The sequence below is a fragment of the Diadema antillarum genome, unplaced genomic scaffold (assembly GCF_040938485.1).
Source record: "Diadema antillarum isolate AM-2024a unplaced genomic scaffold, OU_Dant_1.0 scf00000072, whole genome shotgun sequence".
Classification (NCBI taxonomy): Eukaryota; Metazoa; Echinodermata; class Echinoidea; order Diadematoida; family Diadematidae; genus Diadema; species Diadema antillarum.
This window is the reverse complement of record NW_027270961.1, coordinates 3,381,271-3,401,082: the sequence shown is the minus strand read 5'-3', so window position 1 is coordinate 3,401,082 and position 19,812 is coordinate 3,381,271. Positions and strand designations below refer to the sequence as shown.

Here is a 19,812-nt window from a genome sequence, read left to right as displayed (position 1 = left end):
TTGGTCAGCAGTTAATATCTTCTATAGCGGAGAGAGAGAAAGAGAAAATAGTCCCATTCAAATAAACAACTCCAGCAATCGTAAAAAGCTGATTTACGAAGCAGCGCATTCCAAGCAGTACGGGACTTTAGAATAAAACGATGTTACTTCATGCGATTCTGCCCTAAATCTACATTGTCCCCAGGCACAATATCCAGGCGGTGAGTACAAAAACGAAGGAAACATTCCTCCATCTTTCTCCGCTTATCTGATGAGAGTGAATCATGCTTCTTCTTCTTCTCTTGTTTCATTTGCTCTTTCTTTTCGTTCGTCTCTCCACCATCGTATATGTATGTGTATGTGTGCGTGTGTGTTGTGTGTTGTGTGTGTGTGTGTATGTATGTCGACACAGCTTTCTAAAATTGTTTAAATCGCAACAAAATTAGCCCAATTCTTCTTCATTTCTCAAATAGAATTTAACCATTACCATCACCTACACGCTAGATTCCTTTACACTCGATCCGGTTCTCTCCCAATGATTGTTCTCACAGCAGTTATGATTGTTGGGACGTGCTTCGAGCGCTACACAAATATAAGTTGATGGGACTGGTCGCCTCGCTGATGATATTAAATTCGAGGTTATCGGAAATCAATGGGTGAGGCGATATACGTTACAGAGGATAAAATGCCCTGGAGGGTCGCAGCGAAAATCGTTTTAAATACGATACAACAACGATACACGATTTGATTTAAACAATATATCGCCGGCTTTCGGCGGCTGCTATTACGTGGAAATAAATATTACTTTTGCGCATATCGACTACTTTCTCTGATTTCATATCTGCGTAATGGAAACCGTAGGGCATTTGATATCATTTCATAAAGGTTTTAACGAATACGATGAGTAGACATGATACAATGATTGCCTTTACCTTGTTACTTTAATGAATCATCCAGCTCACAACAGCGGGATGTAGGGAGGCATGATACATTTAGTCAAAAAGGCATTTAAACCAAGATTTCAGATTCATCGCCCAGTCAATATCATATTGCCGTTGCATTGTATATGAAAATTGAATAGAATTAAGTATCATGGATATTTCTTGATGCAAACAGTCTCTTCTAAGAGCATTTTTGTACAGGGAAATCCTGTCATAGAACATGTTTATTGTGCCACTATGTTTCTCAACTTTTTAAATAGATATCTATGTCGAGATCTACAGCTAGTTAATCTTATTCTTTGAGCAGTGTTCAACAAATAATGACACAAAATGTGCAGGGAGAGCTGATATTTCATATTTACGAAGCAAATTAAAGTGTTTTCATATAATTCGTACTCTATCATCATAACATTTGTTCGTCTTTTTCATTATAGTGGCAAATAAAAGGTTATAATCTAAGACAATCCTACATAGTTGGATTCATGTGCTAATCTACCTTTAATGCCAGTAGACATTTTATGCATTCAGGTTGCCAAAAAAAAGATAACAGTCCTCAATAGTAAACACAAAATCTTTCAAGAAACATGAAATGTTCCATACCTTGTACATGAAGTATTTGTTCCTTTAATCTGATATCATTCACAATTTCAACAACAACAACAGCAAATAAGATTCTGGTAATGCCACTACAACAAGTGGATGCAATGACAGACTGACATGTGGAATACAAAGTGAACTGATACGAGCAAAATAATCAACGAATCAACGCGCAACACAGTCTGCAAGTTATGATCTACAGTAGATGTAAAAATGTCAAGGTTGCCAGTTTTCGGAGTTAAGAAGCGAACATTGCCTCTTTGTTTGTTTGTTTGTTTGTTTGTGTGTTTTGCTTGAATGGGAACGGATTGTTTTCATTGTCTTTAATATAAACATAGCCAGAAAACCTTGCTTATGTTATGCTGGCTCCTGATTCCCCTCGTTATTAGTGTTGAGACATGCCCTCAAATGAAGCATCATATTAAAAGGCTGATGGAGACAAAATAAGGGTAACGACGATAGGTAATGAAAAACATTGCCAGCACCAGGTTTCTATCCATTCCTTATTTCATCTTATCTCTCTTCCTTTTTTTTTCGTTTTTAATGCTTAAAGAACAGATGTGGATTCTATCAAGCACCATCACTGTCTTCATGTTTAAGACGACTCTCAGTCTGATGCAGACCCTCCTTCTAATAGCGTAAATCAGTCCAAAAAAAGTACCACTATGAGTAACACAGCTCGAAATTTGAGATGTGAACTTGTACTCCTTTTATTCTGTGTATAAAAGAGGTTTGTTCTTCGTGAATCCGGACAATATAAAGAGATGAATAAGAAGTGCACAAGAAGTGGATTGAGTGTTAGTGATTTCTCGAGAGCCCTAGCTGGCAGAGTACGGAGTTAATGTTCCCTGTTTAATGTTTCTTAGTTCTGATGTTCTTAGGTTTATAAACTCTACCGCTGATGGATGTGAGATAATCTTAACCCAACAATGGCCAGCCCAGTCTGTGAATTCTAATAACTGGTAGCTGACAGACAAACTGGCTGAAAAGAAAGTAAATGCCTGATAGGGTCTGTACAATTAGACTAATATTGATGCCAGAGAAATGGGTCATCATTATGTAGGCCTAGACTGATAACTGGTTTTCTGAATGGAAATGGCCTTGTGAATAACGTCATCCCCGCTGAAAATAATAGCCCCGAGAAAAGTGGATTAATTTGAACGGCTGTATACAGAGGCAATAATTTTGTGTTTATATGCCATCAATAGAGTTGAATTTTACTAATTCATTACAGCGACGAAATAATGTCCGATTGCAATAGCACTGGGCTATTTGATTGTGCGTAGGGAAGGAGAGGAGGACGGTGAATGTTGTTGTTTGATAGTGAGTGCGGAGTCCCTTTGTTATCCAGCTCGGTGGAAGGGGGGGGGGGTGACATTTTCTGGAATGAAATGTTCACTCAGTGTTGTGTCTTCCTTGTCCTACATACATGCACACAAAGAACAACAATAACATCATCAACAGCGACAAGATCTGTTTCTTGGTTCTCTTACTTTCTTAGTTTTCTTTTTTTCTTACATCTTTATTTTTAAACATTCGTCCTCTAAGAAGTATGTCTTCAATGAAATTATGGGTAATTTATTCATTATGACCTGTTTACTCGACCTTCGATACGATTTTTTAGTTGAGTTTTTGTTCGTAATATGCTTGATATAAATGAATGGATGGTATACGTGGAGACAAGAGAAATACAATCTGGAAAGCAGTTGATATTTTGCTTAGGAGAATCTGTGTGAGGCAATACGGGAGATTTGAACCTTCAATCAAGCGGTTTCTTTGAACTAGATCGATACGATAGCAACCTCAAACTCAAGTTTGCTCGGTCATCTGTTTAGTTGCAGCGTTTATTGCCTACATGATTAACAATCTTGTCGTGTGTTCGTACATGCTGAGCGCTTCTTGTGTACTTTCTTCGGTGTCAACTCCGTGCACGCGCCATAAGATCAGGTATTACTTCTCAACATGGCCGCGACTGTTCGCAAGAGCGATCAATTTCGCGTAATTCCAGCACAGGGCGAATGTTTCCCGTTGACCCGCTCTACGGAAGATGGCGGTCGCACCCATTCACAAAAAAAGAGTAAAAAAAAAATAGAGGCGCTCTACTATACCTTCTTTCCAAAAGATCCAAAAACGGCAGAGCGCCCCTTCTGATTGAGATAAATCTTGAATATTACATGATGGTATATGTGATACTTGGCGATGAATATCGGCAGAGACCTGGCTATCACGTGTTGGATGCCTCCCCTATCGCAAATCAGACATCATGTTAGATAGAGACTGATGAAAGGCCGTACGATATGCCTCCGTTCATAGTTAAATGAACGAGCGACTATCAGGGGGACGACGGAGGAGAGGGATGGAAACAGGCCGGGATAGAGACACAGAGACACACGTGTGGAAGGCTGCATGATGTCGAATGTAAAGAAGAAAATAGGATCTGAGATACAAACACATGCAGAGGGCCCAGCGATCTGAATTCTCTGATCAACTTTCATGAAGAAGTGAAGGAATGCGATTAAATTATGGGCAGGGAAATATCGACGGGCCGTCAATCAGCCAAAGTGCGGCTAACTTCTCTATTCTTCAGGGTTGGAAAATATATACGGGGAGGGAAGAAATTGCAGAAAAATCAGTACGCACACTTGAGGAGGGCTTCTTTTTTGCCTCTGTCGCTGCAGGGGGTAAAGTGCTAGCTACACGCATGCGTATGTGTATGTATATAAAGAGAGAAAATAGAGGAAGAGGGGGAAGTAGAGTGGAGAGGATGGCGAAAGGAAAGGCTGACAAGAGCGTACGACAGAAAATTCCGCTCGGGCACCCATCGCCGCGTTGCGAGTCGAGCAAGGGCGCACGCCCGCGAGCCATAGAGCGACGATGGCCGACCGGCGGCGTCGCATATCATATCTCGGCCGCGCTGTCAATACAGAAACAATATTTTGGCAGCAGCGGCAGTCCAAGGCGCTACAGTTACATTGCCGACCTGTGTCGACATACACCCCCTATCAACGCTGGTTTCTCGCGAGAGGCCCCGGCGTTGAAATCCATCGCGCTCCCGCAAAGCGTTACCGGGCACGGTGCGACTCGGCTTTCAAAATTTTTCAATTTTCGCGTGCGCCAGGGTATAATTGTATCCGGTAGGCCCATCGATCGCCCTGGATTTGTCGGCTGCACACCGTTATGGAAATTGCGCGATGAAATGTAGGTCAGCAAAGGTATTTTAGTGGAGAAAAAAAGCTTCCAATCGTCGTAGAAAAAAGACGAGGGGAAAGAGAGAGGACGGGAAGAGGGGGAAACCTCGGGTTGTGAAAGGTCAGCATTGTTGACGAAGCAGCGCCATTTTGGGTCGCTTTGTCGATACCCTTGTCAGGCGGTCGACTGTGAGATGCCATTTCAAGTAAAAGCCAGAACCTCTCTCCTTTTGTAACTGAATTAAAAAAAAAGTGAGGCATGAAAGCTGAAATTGTAATTCGCTGTATCTTATGATGCTTGCCTCTTGAGGTGTTCTTTATCAAGAATGGGATCGTATTTCGATTCACGATGATGTATAATCTTAACGATTGTTTCAGTTTTGTTTCTTTTTCTGCTTCATCCAGTCAAAACACTTACAATGCCTGAGAAAAAGCAAGAGTATACACTCATGTGAAGATGTGTCATAGATGTACCATCTTAGCCATCACCCTTGCTTCGCATTACTTTGTTTTTGTTTTGTTTTCTTTTGGTTTTACATTTGTCTTCATATTATATCATATCATGGCAGGAAAGATCAAAAGACGTGATTTTACTCCACAGATCATAGATATCAATGATTATGACTCCAACAAACTGCATGCCTCATAGTGTATAATAGATACAAGCAAGTCAAAAGAATTAGATCAGCATGTTGTTATGGCATCGACACATATGACAAAAAGTATGTCTGTTCGTTATGTTGCTTCGTTTTCATTTTCCATCAGACAAGATGGCTGGATTGCCAATAATTGCAGCCACACTAGCTGGTCTTCCATGGCGTCCAGTTGTATGCACTTGGGAAAAAATCTGATGATTACGTGATCATACAAATAACAAGAAGAGAAATAATAGTGACAAAATAAAAAATGATAGTCATAGAAATGATAAGAGTGATTTAATTTTTAATCATTATCATCATCATCATCATTGTTATTGTTATCATAATTTTCATCATTATTATCATTATTATTATTATCAGTAGTAGTATTGTCGTTGTTGTTGTTGTCATCATCATCATCATCATCACTATTATCATAATATTCTTACTTATTGTCAATACTATTATTCTCGTTATCATTTCCAAATATCATTATCTTCATCTTTGCCATTATCATCATTATTATTGTCATGTTCTTTACCCAGGGCAGCCTCTTCAGTGTTAGCTTCACAGAGTCCCCTTTTCTTATCATCATAATCCAGCATCGCTCAAGACCAGAGGACAGGTGTCAAGTCAGACCAAGGAGGTCGCCTACCTCCTTGGTCTGACAGAGTTTGTTTCAAACATCAGATTCAAAAATGTGAACGAATGCATGTCATGCTTAGGACCTACACTGACCTATAGGACTTCATTCATACCTAATGGTCCAGAGACTTATACACTGTACCCATCCTGATGATTGTGCATTGTATGATGACATTATATATACTGTCTAATTGAACGGGGTAATACTCAGGGGCCCGGGGAGGGGGGAGGGGTGGAGAAGACATTAACCCTTAGCCAACCAATCACAAACATCCCCCCTTACACACACACACACACACACACACACACACACACACACACACACACACACACACACACACACACACACACACACACACACACACACATACACACACACACACACTCAAAAAATGTTCCGTGGCCCCTGATACCTACGAGAGTATGTTTTATCGACGCTCATCATTCCTTTTGACATCACCTCTCACATCTTCTGCATCTGTGCTCGGTTGCTGTGACAGGAGCTAGGAAAGTAATACCGACCCAGGTGACTAATGCAAGCAACTCTAAATTGTAGGAACATTAATAGAAATAAAAAGAGTTAAATTCTTAGATAAAAGAGCTGTATTACAACTTTGTTTTGTGCTAATGAATCTATTTCTCCCGCATCAATGTTTCATGTGGATGATGCTTCACACGCTGATCTCTCTCCCTCTTTCTCTCCCCCTCTCTCTCTTCTATCTGATCTATCTATCTATCTATCTATCTATCTATCTACGAAAGAAGTACTTGATGGAGTTTGACATATCTCTGCCCTCTGTTAACGTTTTATGTGTTTTGCCTCTACCTTTCATATCGATAAACGGATGTTGCTTAAAGAAATTATTTTCTTTTATCTAACTTCTTTGATTTTCCGAGGGTAGAATAATCAAGTCGGGTACTGACGTTACTTTGTTTCTTTGAATTTGATTAATCGTTAGATTATTCTTTGTTCTCCCATGCAAGAAAATGAGCACTGAATAATTCATCTCCTGGTCGTAAGTGTGTCAGTAGCCCGCAGTGCCCTCCAGTCTCAGCTTTCAACTTAACAACTTGCCGATTTAAAACAAATTCAAGGAAACTATACAGAACTCAATTTCTCCAGCCATGATCTAGTGGGAGAAGCAGGGTGAAAAAGCCCTCACAAACGCCACTTGAATGAAATAAATATAAGGAAACCGCAGATTTTGTAACAACTTTCTGAAACAATGCGCCGCTTTTCCCGCGCGCTCCGCTTGCATTCTTAAAACACGATCGTCGTACATTTTGTCTTCTCTCTCCCCTCTCCCTCCCTCTCTCTCTCTCTTCCCGTCTCTCTTTTTCTTTCACCCTCTCTCACTCACTTTTTCTCTCTCCTTTCCTCCCGCTTTTACCGCCTTTTTTATGTTTTCACTCTTTCCGCCCGAGCTGGATATCTCGGCTCATAGCCCACTTCAAGTTTTTCCCCTCCGTCTCCCTGGGAGCTCGGGATAACATTGCTGCGACTCGTTGCTATGTGCGTTCCACGTGAGTATCCGACGCTGTAGAATATAATATTACGATATTTGCTCCAACTTGGGTTGATTGATATGCATTACATGCGAGTACTTTTCATTAATTTAAAGGTATGTAAGTTTTCAAGAGCTATGGTTTGTGCGAAATGGAAGCCAAGGAAGAAAAAAAAAAGAAGAAGAAGGAGATGGATACAGAAGAAAAGGGAGAGAAAGCGAGAGAGACAGAGTAGGCGAGGGAGAGAGAAGGTGATAAAAAGAAAGGGAGTATATAAGCACGAGTTGGGTTTTCGAATATGAACTCTCTAGCGCTAGTTTTATTAACGCGTCTATCTTAAATGCAAATTTGATCACAAACTGGAATTAATCCATGCTGCGTCCACAAGACGAGATGAGGACGAGGAAGAAACCATCGGCGAAACACCTGATCCATATTCAAATATAATATTTCCCGCAACGCCGCATACCACCGTGATCGGATCAGCGCGCGGTACACCTTGCTATTTTCATATTCCTGTTTTTGCACCTTGTCGACCCGGTAGCCAGTCCTGCCTCCTTAATTACTCGGAGGATCCTCATTAAATTCTCGACAATCTAATTTTTGCCACCTTTAAATCTAATAAGCCCATCGCTTCCCCCTTCTCATCTTCTCTACTCCCATCCCTAGTTTATCTTGTTCTAATCGCATGATTTTTAGATCTCCGCATGTCTCTCGCATTGTAAAGCGTGGCGGAGATACGTACGCCAACATCTTTGTGTGATATAAATGCGTTACTTCCCTCTTCTTCGGACAGTATTACCAGTAAGGGGGAATGCGCGCGGGTCTCATTTCATATCACGAGCCAGATCTGAGAGTAAGAACCGCCACGAGTGGGGGTTGGGAGGAGAAAAAAAGAATGCGTTACGTTTGAGGGAAGCTGTTTAATACACACACACAACACACACACACCTTACACACGCACATATCCATACTCTCTCTTTTTTTTTTCTCTCTCTCTTTCTTTCTCTCTCTCCCTCTCTCTTCTTTTGACCTGTTGTTCCTGTTTGACACGGCTTAAGTGCCGCAGTCTTGAAACGAAACTATATCAAGTGATGTTGCCAGTATTCTTAGACGTGGCATGATTGACAGCTCCTGTCTGCATACGTTGGATGAAAACTGCGCGCGGAGATTTATTTTAGTTCACGACTTGTCCGCATGCACGCGCACGGGCGAGGAGTTTTCGGGCGCTCCGCGAACACAAGAAGCATTCGCACGGACCGACAAATAATACAGGTACCCCTGAAGATTTGAACGCCGTCATCTGTTGCTTAAAACCAACTCATCTTATTACTAAAAATCGTTATAAGATCGCCGATGTGTGTAAATGCATGCCTTCTCGATAAAATCTCAAAATCGGACTGATTATCATATATAATGGAGAGTTTATTGAAGGAAGTGTCTTTTCCCTCTCTGTTTCCTCTCACCCTCTCTCTTTCGCTCTTATCTCTCCTCCTCACTCTCCAGTAGCGATGGACAAGCATCTTTAGGGCGACGCTTGTTTGTGACAATTTTGGAATCGTTTGGGAATGCAAGAATTTCACAGGTTTGAGGCCGCCGAGTTGGGGGTAAAGCAAGTCTCCCATTCTCGCTTCTTTCAAAAATAAAAAAACGATATAAAGGTGGTGAGGCAGGCATGGTCTTTTTTTAGAGTACTCCATGACACACACTAATCCTTCTACCTATGCTCCCATCCGCTCTCACCAGCTTTTCCCCAGATACGAATCTCTCGCCATAGCGCCATGTTGTGGACTCACTGAGCCGATAGGATCGGCGAGACATTTTGACGAATAATTATCGCGATATAGCATTTCCATATCTCAGCGAGAGAAGAGAGAGGGGAAAAAAAGCCAAAGGAAAAAAAAAAACAGAAAAGAAGAGGGAGAGTGAGATGGGAGAGAAACAAGCATGAGACGGAAATGAATTATTCCCAGGGCGCCCACCGCAACTCGCGACAATTTGCGACTGCCTCCAATGAGCTCTCCGACAATTTCCGCCGATAAAAATCAAAGGAAATGATTAAACATAAACGTGGCAAAAGTGTGAAAACTATACCTAGATGTCTTCAGATCACCCCGTCCTGCTCTAGTACATATTGTCTCCAACTCAGCCGGTATCAATTTTTATGGCAACCCTGCTATCTGATCGTACCATCAGCAAGAAATGCTCAAGACATCATCTTAGTAACGTCTTGAATGTCACCAACACAAAGCTCTACGGACACTCGATTACCTCGTAGCAATTTAGAAGCTCTATCTTTTTGAAAGAGTCATTATGAACACGCTTTCGCCCACACACACACACACGCACACATACACACACATACACACAATGCATCAATTTCAGACTGTGATGTTGCTAACGTTAAGAAGCCTATATCGACGATCCGATTGTGATGAAATTTCGACCATTCTGTTGATATGTTATTACTTTATTTATTTACGCTCATTTAAAGATGATGTGGATTTTCCCATATCTAATAGATCCTAATGCTAAACAGACATGTAAAGGTCATTTCTAAAGCTGTATTCCAAAGATGAGAAATCACGTATCCATTTTGGAACTTCATCGTACATGTTTGATTAAACAAAACGAGTAACTGGGTGAATTTAGGTATGGGACCACCAAAAAGTAAAGATAGAAAAAATGGAAGAGACATTTTCAAATCATTATAAGTATTCAGAATGTAGTATGTCAGGCATTAGACTGAACAAAGTAATCAATGTTCAAAGCAAGATTTTCCAGTATTAAATGAAGAAACAAAAACACAAAGTATCTGTAAAAAGAGATGAAGAAAATAAGAAAGTTGTAGAAACAGCGTCTGGTAAGCGTTATCGAAACAAGGAAATACTCTGATTGAGGGTGACGAAAGATAGTCGGAAAGAGAGAGAGAGAGACCAGGGAAGAAAGAGGTATGGTTAGATAAATAGAATCGATGCGTAGATAGATAGATAGATAGATAGATTGATTGATTGATTGATAAATAGATAAATAGATAGATAGATAGATATTTCAGTGGACAGGTAGATAGGCGGTTAGATGGATAGATAGATAGACAGTTCGGTGGATAGATAGACAGATAGGACAACAGAGAAGAGAAGAGGGTAGGGTTAGAAAGAAAGAGAGAAAAAATAGAGAGAGGGAGGGGAGAGAGGAATCAACAAATAAACAGCTTGAGAGAGTTGTCCTGGAGATCAACCGACAAGCTCAACGACGCTTTCGCGCTGTCATTCTCCGTAACACTGGCGAAAATAGGGGACTAGCGGTATCTTCGTCATCGTCAACAACAACGATAACGAGATTCGAGAGAAATAGACAGGTTAAAGTGAAATGTCTTAGAGAGAGGTACGCAAGCGATTATCTCTCTATGTATACATCAAGCGGGGGAAAAGGGGAAAGGAAAGAGAAAGAAGAGAGAGGGAGAGATAGGACGAGAGAGTGAGAGAAAGAGGGGGGAAAGAGGCGAACGCATATAAGAAGAAAAAAAAAATCAGTCGAAGTAAACACTCGAAGTGAGCTTTGTACGAGGGCTCGTGCTCAGTTCATATTTCACGATATGCGCATTCATAAACGCATTTGCGGCGGAGAGCCGCCCGTTCGGCCGTCGTTCACTAAAGAACCCGTAGCGGCGACGGAGCGACAAGGCATGATAGCTGCCCCGTCATTTACTGTCTTCATCTGCTTTTCTGTCTCAATTTCACCAGGTTTTTCTGAGGTGGTTATCCTTTTGTCGTTGTTGAAATACTTCATAGTTTGCAATGTCGACGAACAACCAAAGTTCATAGATTTGAATACTAGTCATATAGTAGTTACCATGAGTATAAACAACTTCATGATATGGTTTGTAATTCTAAGTATCACATTGATAATCATGATGTACATACTATAACGTACAGTGTGAAAACGTTCATAATTGGATATGCATACATGCATACGAGTATATCGATATGTATAGAAACGACGATGATAATGATATGGTCTGTATCATTTATCCACTATACTAGTCACTTCAGTACTAATACCACTGCAGTCCCGAATGCCCTGCTATTACTATTACCTCATATAACTTGATATGAGGTGTTTTATCAGAACAGTGAGTTGGGATATAAACAACAAATGGATGGGGGTGGTAAAAGAAGAGTAATAGAAGTAGAATAGAAAACACCAGAAAGCGCCAAGTTCCAAGGGTCTTCCCACGAAAGAAAAAAACGTGGAAAATCAAACAATATCTTCATTCCTCCCCCACCCCCATTTTAGGGGCCTGCAAGATGCTAAGCCATTTCATTGCTTCACTTTCTCGTTCAGGTTTGTATCGTTTTCCATCATGTTGTGCTTGCTTGAAATGTCTGGCAATTGGTCCTGTTTTCAGATGAAGGTAACAATAATCATAGCGCCTTTTTACTGAATTGGATCGCTGTGACTTCCACTTCACGTAATACTTTCATCCTCCTTCTGCGTATAAGTGCTTCTTTCTCAGAGTTTCTTATTTGTTTGTATGTATGTTAGTGTGTGTGGTGTGTATGATTATGCTTGCTTATACTTTTCCGAATGCTACATACAATTTCATTCAAATTTCATGTGTGTATATAGATAGATAGATATAGGTATAGATATATATCATGTTATATTATATTATATTATATTATATTATATCATATTATATTATATCATATCATATTATATTATATTATATTATATTATATTATATTATATTATATTATATTATATTATATTATATTATATAGTATTATATTATATTATATCATATTATATCATATTATATTATTTCATATTACAATATACATATCTTATTGTCATTTGAGACTAAATAGATTCTATAGAACGCTGATGCAAAATGTGTGACACATCTCCTTCTGGGAGCGTACTACACTGGACTGGTCCTGTGTTCGCGGGCGTATTGCCTCCTTATCCAATATAACATGGCGAATATTTTGAAATTCTATTGTAACATTCGGAATCTAACTCCTTTGCAAGTACCCGTAAGGTGGTAAGGGTGGAAGTAGAGGTGAAAGCGGTATTGTGTGTGATTTCAAATGAGCAGTAATTTGAGATATCATTTTGCAGAGTATGAGAAGGCATCAGAGACTTTGAAAAAGTACGGAATATTGCAAGTGTAGTAGAAATAAAAAGATAAAAGATTATGAGGTGAATAAGTAAAGAAGAAAAGACTGCGGAGAAAAAGGCAAAGTGTCATTACGTTAATTTGCTCGAGTCTCAACCCAGTAGGGTAAAGGTTTCGCACGTCTTCAAGATTATGGAAAATTAAGTGAAAGCTGTGAAAGACGCCATCGGCAGTTCACATCTCCATGGAGACACGATAGGCTTCGTGACATTAGGGGGCGTGGTGCCAGATGACCCAAGAGAATACGTTTTCCCCCTTTTTTTGCGATATCATTCGAAGGATTCACTCTGTGAATAAAGAGGGAAGATATTCATAGCGAAATGATCATGGATAACATGTTTACGCCCGTGATTATGTCAAAATATGTATCATAGTATGTGTAGGTATAGATGAGCGAGCGAGCGCGCACACACACACACACACACACACACACACACATATATATATATATATATATATATATATATATATACATATATATAGGATATATATAATGTTATTGATATGTATATGCTTGTGTGCATATTATGTTTCATAGACAGACAGACAGACAGACAGACAGACAGACAGACAGACAGACAGACAGACAGAGAGACAGACAGGGAGAGATGCATATAGGCCTATCTTTTTGTGTGCATGTTTGGATATGTAACGCATATTTCTATACTTGTCTTCCATTCCTGAAAATGAACAAGGAGAGATGCGCCGTAGGGCAAGTAGAGAGAGATGGGGGGGGGGGGGGTGAGACTGCATCGTTTCATCCTTTGTTTTTATTTGATATTGTTCTTCCAAAAAAAAGAGAGAAGAAGAAGAAGCTACGCGGTTTTGGTAAGCCGCAGTTTATACAAATTTTGAGGAGTATGTGTCATAACGAGCTTAGATCCGATCAGTGATGATAGCGTGTCAGAGTTAAGGAGAGAAAAGGAGAACCAGGCTTCAGAGTGGTTGGCAGAGGGAGAGGGAGAGAGGGAGTGGGGTGGGGGAGAAGGAAGGGGGAGGGATATAGTGAGAAAGTAATGGGACGGGGAGTTATGAAACAGTCTTTGATGTCTGTCGTTATCAGATTGTTCTTTAAGAGTTTGAGTCTGTTTTGTGTCGATCAATTTTTGTGGGAGTAGGTCAATATCTTCAAGAAATTATCTGAATCGACACAGCATGATGTAACAACATTTCCTGCCATCAGTACCAGAGTATGCAAGAAGAAAACATACTGCTGATAAGAGAGATAACAAACAAAAGAAGTTGTCTCATAGTTTGGGACGAATATTCCTCAACGGACTCCAGAGTGATTGCCGACAAAGTAACAGAATAAATCATTTATTTTGAAGAAATTCTAAATGATGAAAAATTGACATGCAATGACAATCTTGTTTTTATACATCAACAATGTGTGATGACTAATTGTCATCAAAGCTAAATTATTTAATAGCTGGCTGATTTGTAAAGCTCGATCTGAACAGAATGTCAAGGATATTGGAGCAGTGCACAATATTGAAAGCAATTGATCCAAATGTTCAAAAAGCTGTCATTAGTGTAGAGAAAAGACTGTTTTTAAGAGAGTGTTTGTGTTATGAATGTACCAAGGACTTGTGGTGTTTGTGGTGAATAACTGACTAATATTGGTGTCTTTGTTTCTCAGGTTTCATGTTACTGTCTGCCTGGTTTTGACGGGAATGGTTTCTCCTGTGAACCCATCAATGCCTGCATACCAAACAACCCATGTGATGCTTCGGTAGGTCAAAAACTTGTTTACACATATGTATGATTATTGTCAGGCGTATTGGGAGATGCCATAAGTCAGAATAGAAAGTGAACATATTTTGACCAGGGTTCACCTATTGTAAAATGATATGCAATCAGTTTAAGTTATGATATACCTCATTACCATGACACCAATGAACTAACCATAACTGACATAGAAACAGCTACTATGACTGAGGTGCCTCAATTTGTATAAACTTTTTTTTCACCTAATCAATCATATACTACAGGTTGTTGCTGGATGAGAGCTATGATGATAGTATACCTAAAACTCTCCACAGCTTATATACTTTGAAGTGCATGAAAGAACATAAAAGTTGAATTATATTCTGCTGAAATGAATTTGTTGGAAATTTAGGAGGTTTATGCCCACAAATTGTCCAGAACTTGCACAGAGTAATGATACTTATGATGTCTCTAATTTGATTATCATATCATATCAATGAAATCATATCAGAAGAGCAATTCCTGTCAGCCAATTATGTATCTCAAATGTTCATGTAATACATCTGTTACTCATGTCATGACAACTTTCCTGTATTTGCAAAGTTTGATAAACTTGGGGTTTGTGATCAAGCATATTCTTTTCCTTCAAATGCGCAATTGTCAAAACTGAAGAGGCACTTTTATTAAAGATCATCCTTTTGTTTGACCTCAATTGTTGAGTTCAATGATGCTAATTAGGGGTGATGTAGAACCCTTTCAAAGAATTCAGTATCATTATTATTACCTTGTCAAGTAAAGTGCCTAATGATGCTACCACCACAATTCTTCTGTACCTCAGGCACTGTGTGTACCAAATGGACCTGGGACCTTTGAATGTTTGTGCCCACCAGAACTCCACAGACTAGGACGGAGGTGCTTTGCTAACCTAGCTGTGGTAAGCATGATGATCAAAGTTGTCATCTTCTAATATACTGAATAATTTTCTCTGCTGGAAAATGAGAAATGTATGTCTGGATACTAAAACCTCGAAATAATTTGTAGAAGTTGGTGATATATTTTCATAAGATAATTCGTGTAAAAATGTATAATATATGTGAGTATATATTCTATATTATAGAATTCATTCCCTGTTGCATGGATCTATTTCCGCCCATGTTGATATATGTGTTTAACAAGTGATTTTTTTTTTTTTTTTTTTAGTTTTCTGTTTCATGAATTGTAACAAGACTGATATGTATGGATCTTTCACCCTAAAATGTCAAATTCTGGTTTCTAGGAGCTGGAAGAGATGGATGAAGCTGAGCCATTCTGGAGATTAATTCAGGTTTGTGTGCCTTTGTTCTGTTTTAGTATGCCTTGATTTTAAGATAGACTGCCCTGACACATGAATTACGAGTTTAGGATTAATACAGCCAACTTGGCAATTCAGTAGTATAGCTGATCATATTAAGCTGATATACCTTATATGCTGCCAAAAGTATCAAAGTTTTCAAAAGCATTGGAAGAGCTGTAATTGCCAACTGTCAAGTGGAAATTTTATCTCCTCCATTTGACTGCAGTTGAATAAATAAACTCATCTTGATATGCAAAGTGCACTGGCAGAGAAGCTGGCTAGAATATTCTCTCGTGCCTCATTATGTTAATCTTCAAAAAGAATTGTGTACGGTTTGACAAACTAAGAAGAAATATCACAAATTTGCTGCAGAAAACGTGGACTAAAATGTAGATAACATAGATGACAATATTTAGATCCTATGAATCTTATCACATGTAGATGTCAGAATGTGATTTATCTTGTCTGAAATTTGCTTGTGAGTTTCGAGTTATATTCTAAGAGACATGCAAGTGATAAATATGTTTAGATTTTAAATTCTGTTTGTGTGATGTGTATTTCCCAAAGTTATACATGGAGTCACTTAATTGTCATAGGTTTTATTTTTTGTTGTCATTTATTTATCATTTTCTCTAATATAATCATAATTTCTACAAAATTTCCATCATCACTACTGCTACAACGACTGCTACTTTTACCACATTAGAGATATTTTAAGACATAGTCAGCTAGTCATGCTAAATCCTTTTCCTTATTAGCATAGCTCCTCTATAATGTCATGTGATTGTCTTCACCTTACAGAGGTCTCACCTCATTGGCTACCTGGCAACAACCAATCACAGTGTGGGGATCATCATTCCACCTGCAGAGGCAATTCTTGACCTTGAGAACATCACTGAGGGCACTCTTCAGTGGGAGCCTGCTGCAGCCTACTTTGTAAGGTAATCAAACAAGCAAATATTGTTTCTTCTTTGCTTGCACAATTTAATAGAGCAACAAACAGTTACCACTCATATGTTTGGGAAAATGCAGCCATACATGCAGGTTGCCATTCTGTTGACAGAAAGAAAACGAACTTTATACACACATTAGTTATTCAATGAAGATTAAGAAATCATTCATGTTTTGAAAATGATTTGTGTTGGTCCATATCATATCTTATTATTTTTTGCAAGCATATTATGCAATACGTAACAAATATGTCTTGGTTCATATTAATCTTTTGCTAAAAGGTCCCACATTCTCAGCACAAACCATTCAGTGCAGTTTGAATCTGAGTCAAGTCAAAACTTCTTGAGTCTACAACCAGGGGAGACCATTACCATATCACAAGTAAGCATGTGTAATCTATATAATAATTGTGTGTGTTATATGTTTTATATTTCTATGTATGTATATGGTTTGCTCTCAAAGTGATTGATCTGTTCAATTTCTTTCTATACCGATAAATTTTGCTTCTTTAGAATAAGTTGACCTTGCATATGTATCAGTAAAATATAGCTGCCAGGGACAGCTCAGAAAGTCACCATTTATCATGACATTATTATCTTGTACTGACATGACTATGTCACATTTGAAATAATTATCTACTTTATTGTATTGTTTTCCTCTTCTTGATATAATGGAAAATCATATCATGAATATATGTCAAAAATGTAACATAGCAACTTTGATGATTCATACTGTGATGTGTTAATTCAAAGTTTTTATGATTAGTACTGTAATCTATCTTTTGTGTAGGGTAGTTGTAATTGCTGGTGCGTATGAATTATTTTTCCATTTCATTTCTCTTCTCTAAAAGTTTCTTATATCTCAATGCAAAGACACATCAGATATAATACAAAATTGAATAATGCATGGTATCCAGCTTTGATGCACAATAAAATGTTACTAACTATGTGAAGCATGGCAGTCAAGTTATGAAAATTTGAATCTAAGTAAAAATGCTCGAGAAATATGAACATGGAACCTACTTAAAAACAAGCTTATTTATTAAGCATAGGTTCTGGTAGAAACCGATTGTGGAGAACAAGATAAGGAAGACGGATACAACTTAGGACCAAACTAAAGAAAAATAAAAACAATAATACTTTGGGATGTTTAGCAAATGTGCCAGTATTGAAGTGATTGTAATATTTTCGGTAAGATATGAGTTGACTGCAAGATATTCTTATTTGTATCTTTTCTACCAAAATTAAGTGCAATGATGATAAAAACTTTGACTATATACTTGTGCTGTTGTATTCCACAGCCTTTGAATGACACATTTGTAGTCAACACTCAGCCTTCTCAGTGCAGTCAAACAGTAAATGGATTCCTGTGTGTACTAAGTGTGAGTTCATCTTCCTCCTTTTCTACTAGTTGCCTAAAGTGTCTTTTATCAGCTACCATTATGAAAGGTTCTATGTTGGCACTCTTTGAGGAATTTGTGGCAGTCTTGTGAAATCATTGGCAGAAAGATATACACTCTTTTTTTTTTCAAATACCTGATTAGCATTTCATGACACTGATACTTATCTCACTTATGAAATATGCCTCTCTGTCTCATTTAAACTTTGATCAAAGCATATAATTCTTGTTAAGTTTTAAAAAGGTTGCTAGTGGATGTTATTGTTATTCAAAAAGGATTACTGTGGTAATTTAATAGACTAGTTGCAAATTGAAGTATTAATACTAGAGAGAAGCATGTACATGAACAGAAATGCCCTTTTGTATCTAATTCTGCCCATAGGACTTTGATGTGCCATATTGGGTCCAGAAAATTCAAGCCATAAAAAGGAAGACTGGTGTACTGGCCTCAACTTCACGAGATGTGCAACATTACCTCATGGCTTGGTCTTGGTTTACAAAGTTAAAGGTATAAAGCAATATTTCGTCAAACATTTACAAACTTCACAGAAATAAGAGCATCAACATGATACAAAACAAAAGATAATGACCTATGCAAATTACAAAACAAAATAAAACAATATATATATATATATATATATATATATATATATATATATATATATATATATATATATATGTGTGTGTGTGTGTGTGTGTGTGTGTATAAACAAAATATATTCCAGCATATCATCAAGAATATTACTATAGAATGCCTTCATCTACTTTTTTTTCATCTCAGCAATTACACAGTAATTTTCCAATTACTTTGAGTCAGAATCACCATTTTTTTAATGCATAAATTGTCATAATGACTGCACCTCTAGTCACTGCAAAACCAATTCTTTAGTTACTTTGAATTGTCATTTTGCTAAGCAAATCACAATTTTCTCACAAGGTGAAGGTGCCACTATTCTTAATGATAATTTCATGTGGAAACTCTATAAAACATATTTTGTTTCTCTTTCCAGCCACCGCAACTTCCACTTCCACCATCAGACTCGGATCTTCCATTTACCCTTTTCCTCCCGAGTAACCAGGCACTGTCTGAACTCAACTCATCATTTCTGGTAAGCTGATGACTCTGATTATTGTCAAGGATTAGCCTGAGTCTGCTCTATGTGTGCCTCTGTATTTTGCATTGTGTACTGATGAAGTTATCTTTTTGTGCTTCATCTCTGCAGTCAATTTTTTTGCTGATGAATATTTTTGGGTAGTCCAATTTATTCTGACATAGTCCTGTGTAATATTGAAATATAAGCAAATTTGTTGCTGATGTTCTTGTGAGGATCATCTATTCTGAAAAGATTCTGTAGCTTTATAAAAGCCTTTGATCTCAGTTTCCTTTTTGTTTGTTTGTTTGTTTGTTTGTTTGTTTGTTTAACAGATGGATGGAGGGGAAGTATTGAATCATCTTGTTATTGGTCAGACACTTTATCTCCAGAATTTGACTGGAACGAATCTTCATTTGACAACAGTGAATAATGGCTCATTACAAATACACCAGCGTAATGACCAGGTAATGTACCAAAGCAGGACTAAATGCATATTATGTGATGTCCTTTGATTTGTCATACATCTGGGTGTAAGCCTTTCATATGGAAGTCATAATCCTCCCTTGTCCTTTAACTTTTAAGCAACTTCTACTTCCTTTCCAAGTTGAGAAAATTTATGTCATAATACACCAACCTGCCACATAGTCATATTA

General features: G+C 38.3%; 1 protein-coding gene across 1 annotated transcript; it reads left to right on the top strand.

Annotated features, from left to right (window-relative positions):
* Positions 1-4,281: 4,281 nt before the first annotated feature.
* On the top strand, positions 4,282-18,159 carry LOC139717167 (uncharacterized). The gene is made up of 8 exons (XM_071628667.1): positions 4,282-4,591; positions 5,946-6,043; positions 14,316-14,408; positions 15,222-15,317; positions 15,660-15,707; positions 16,518-16,657; positions 16,949-17,048; positions 17,968-18,159. The coding sequence occupies exons 1-8, from the start codon at positions 4,282-4,284 to the stop codon at positions 18,157-18,159; spliced, it is 1,077 nt and encodes a 358-aa protein (XP_071484768.1).
* The last annotated feature ends 1,653 nt before the right edge of the window (positions 18,160-19,812 follow it).

Bases quoted from the DNA above. Each gene is read 5' to 3' on its own strand.
- LOC139717167 (XM_071628667.1), top strand. From the start codon at position 4,282: ATGGCGAAAGGAAAGGCTGACAAGAGCGTACGACAGAAAATTCCGCTC. The intron at 6,044-14,315 runs GTGAACGAATGC...TTTGTTTCTCAG, and splicing joins CAAACATCAGATTCAAAAAT to GTTTCATGTTACTGTCTGCC. The intron at 14,409-15,221 runs GTAGGTCAAAAA...TCTGTACCTCAG, and splicing joins ACAACCCATGTGATGCTTCG to GCACTGTGTGTACCAAATGG.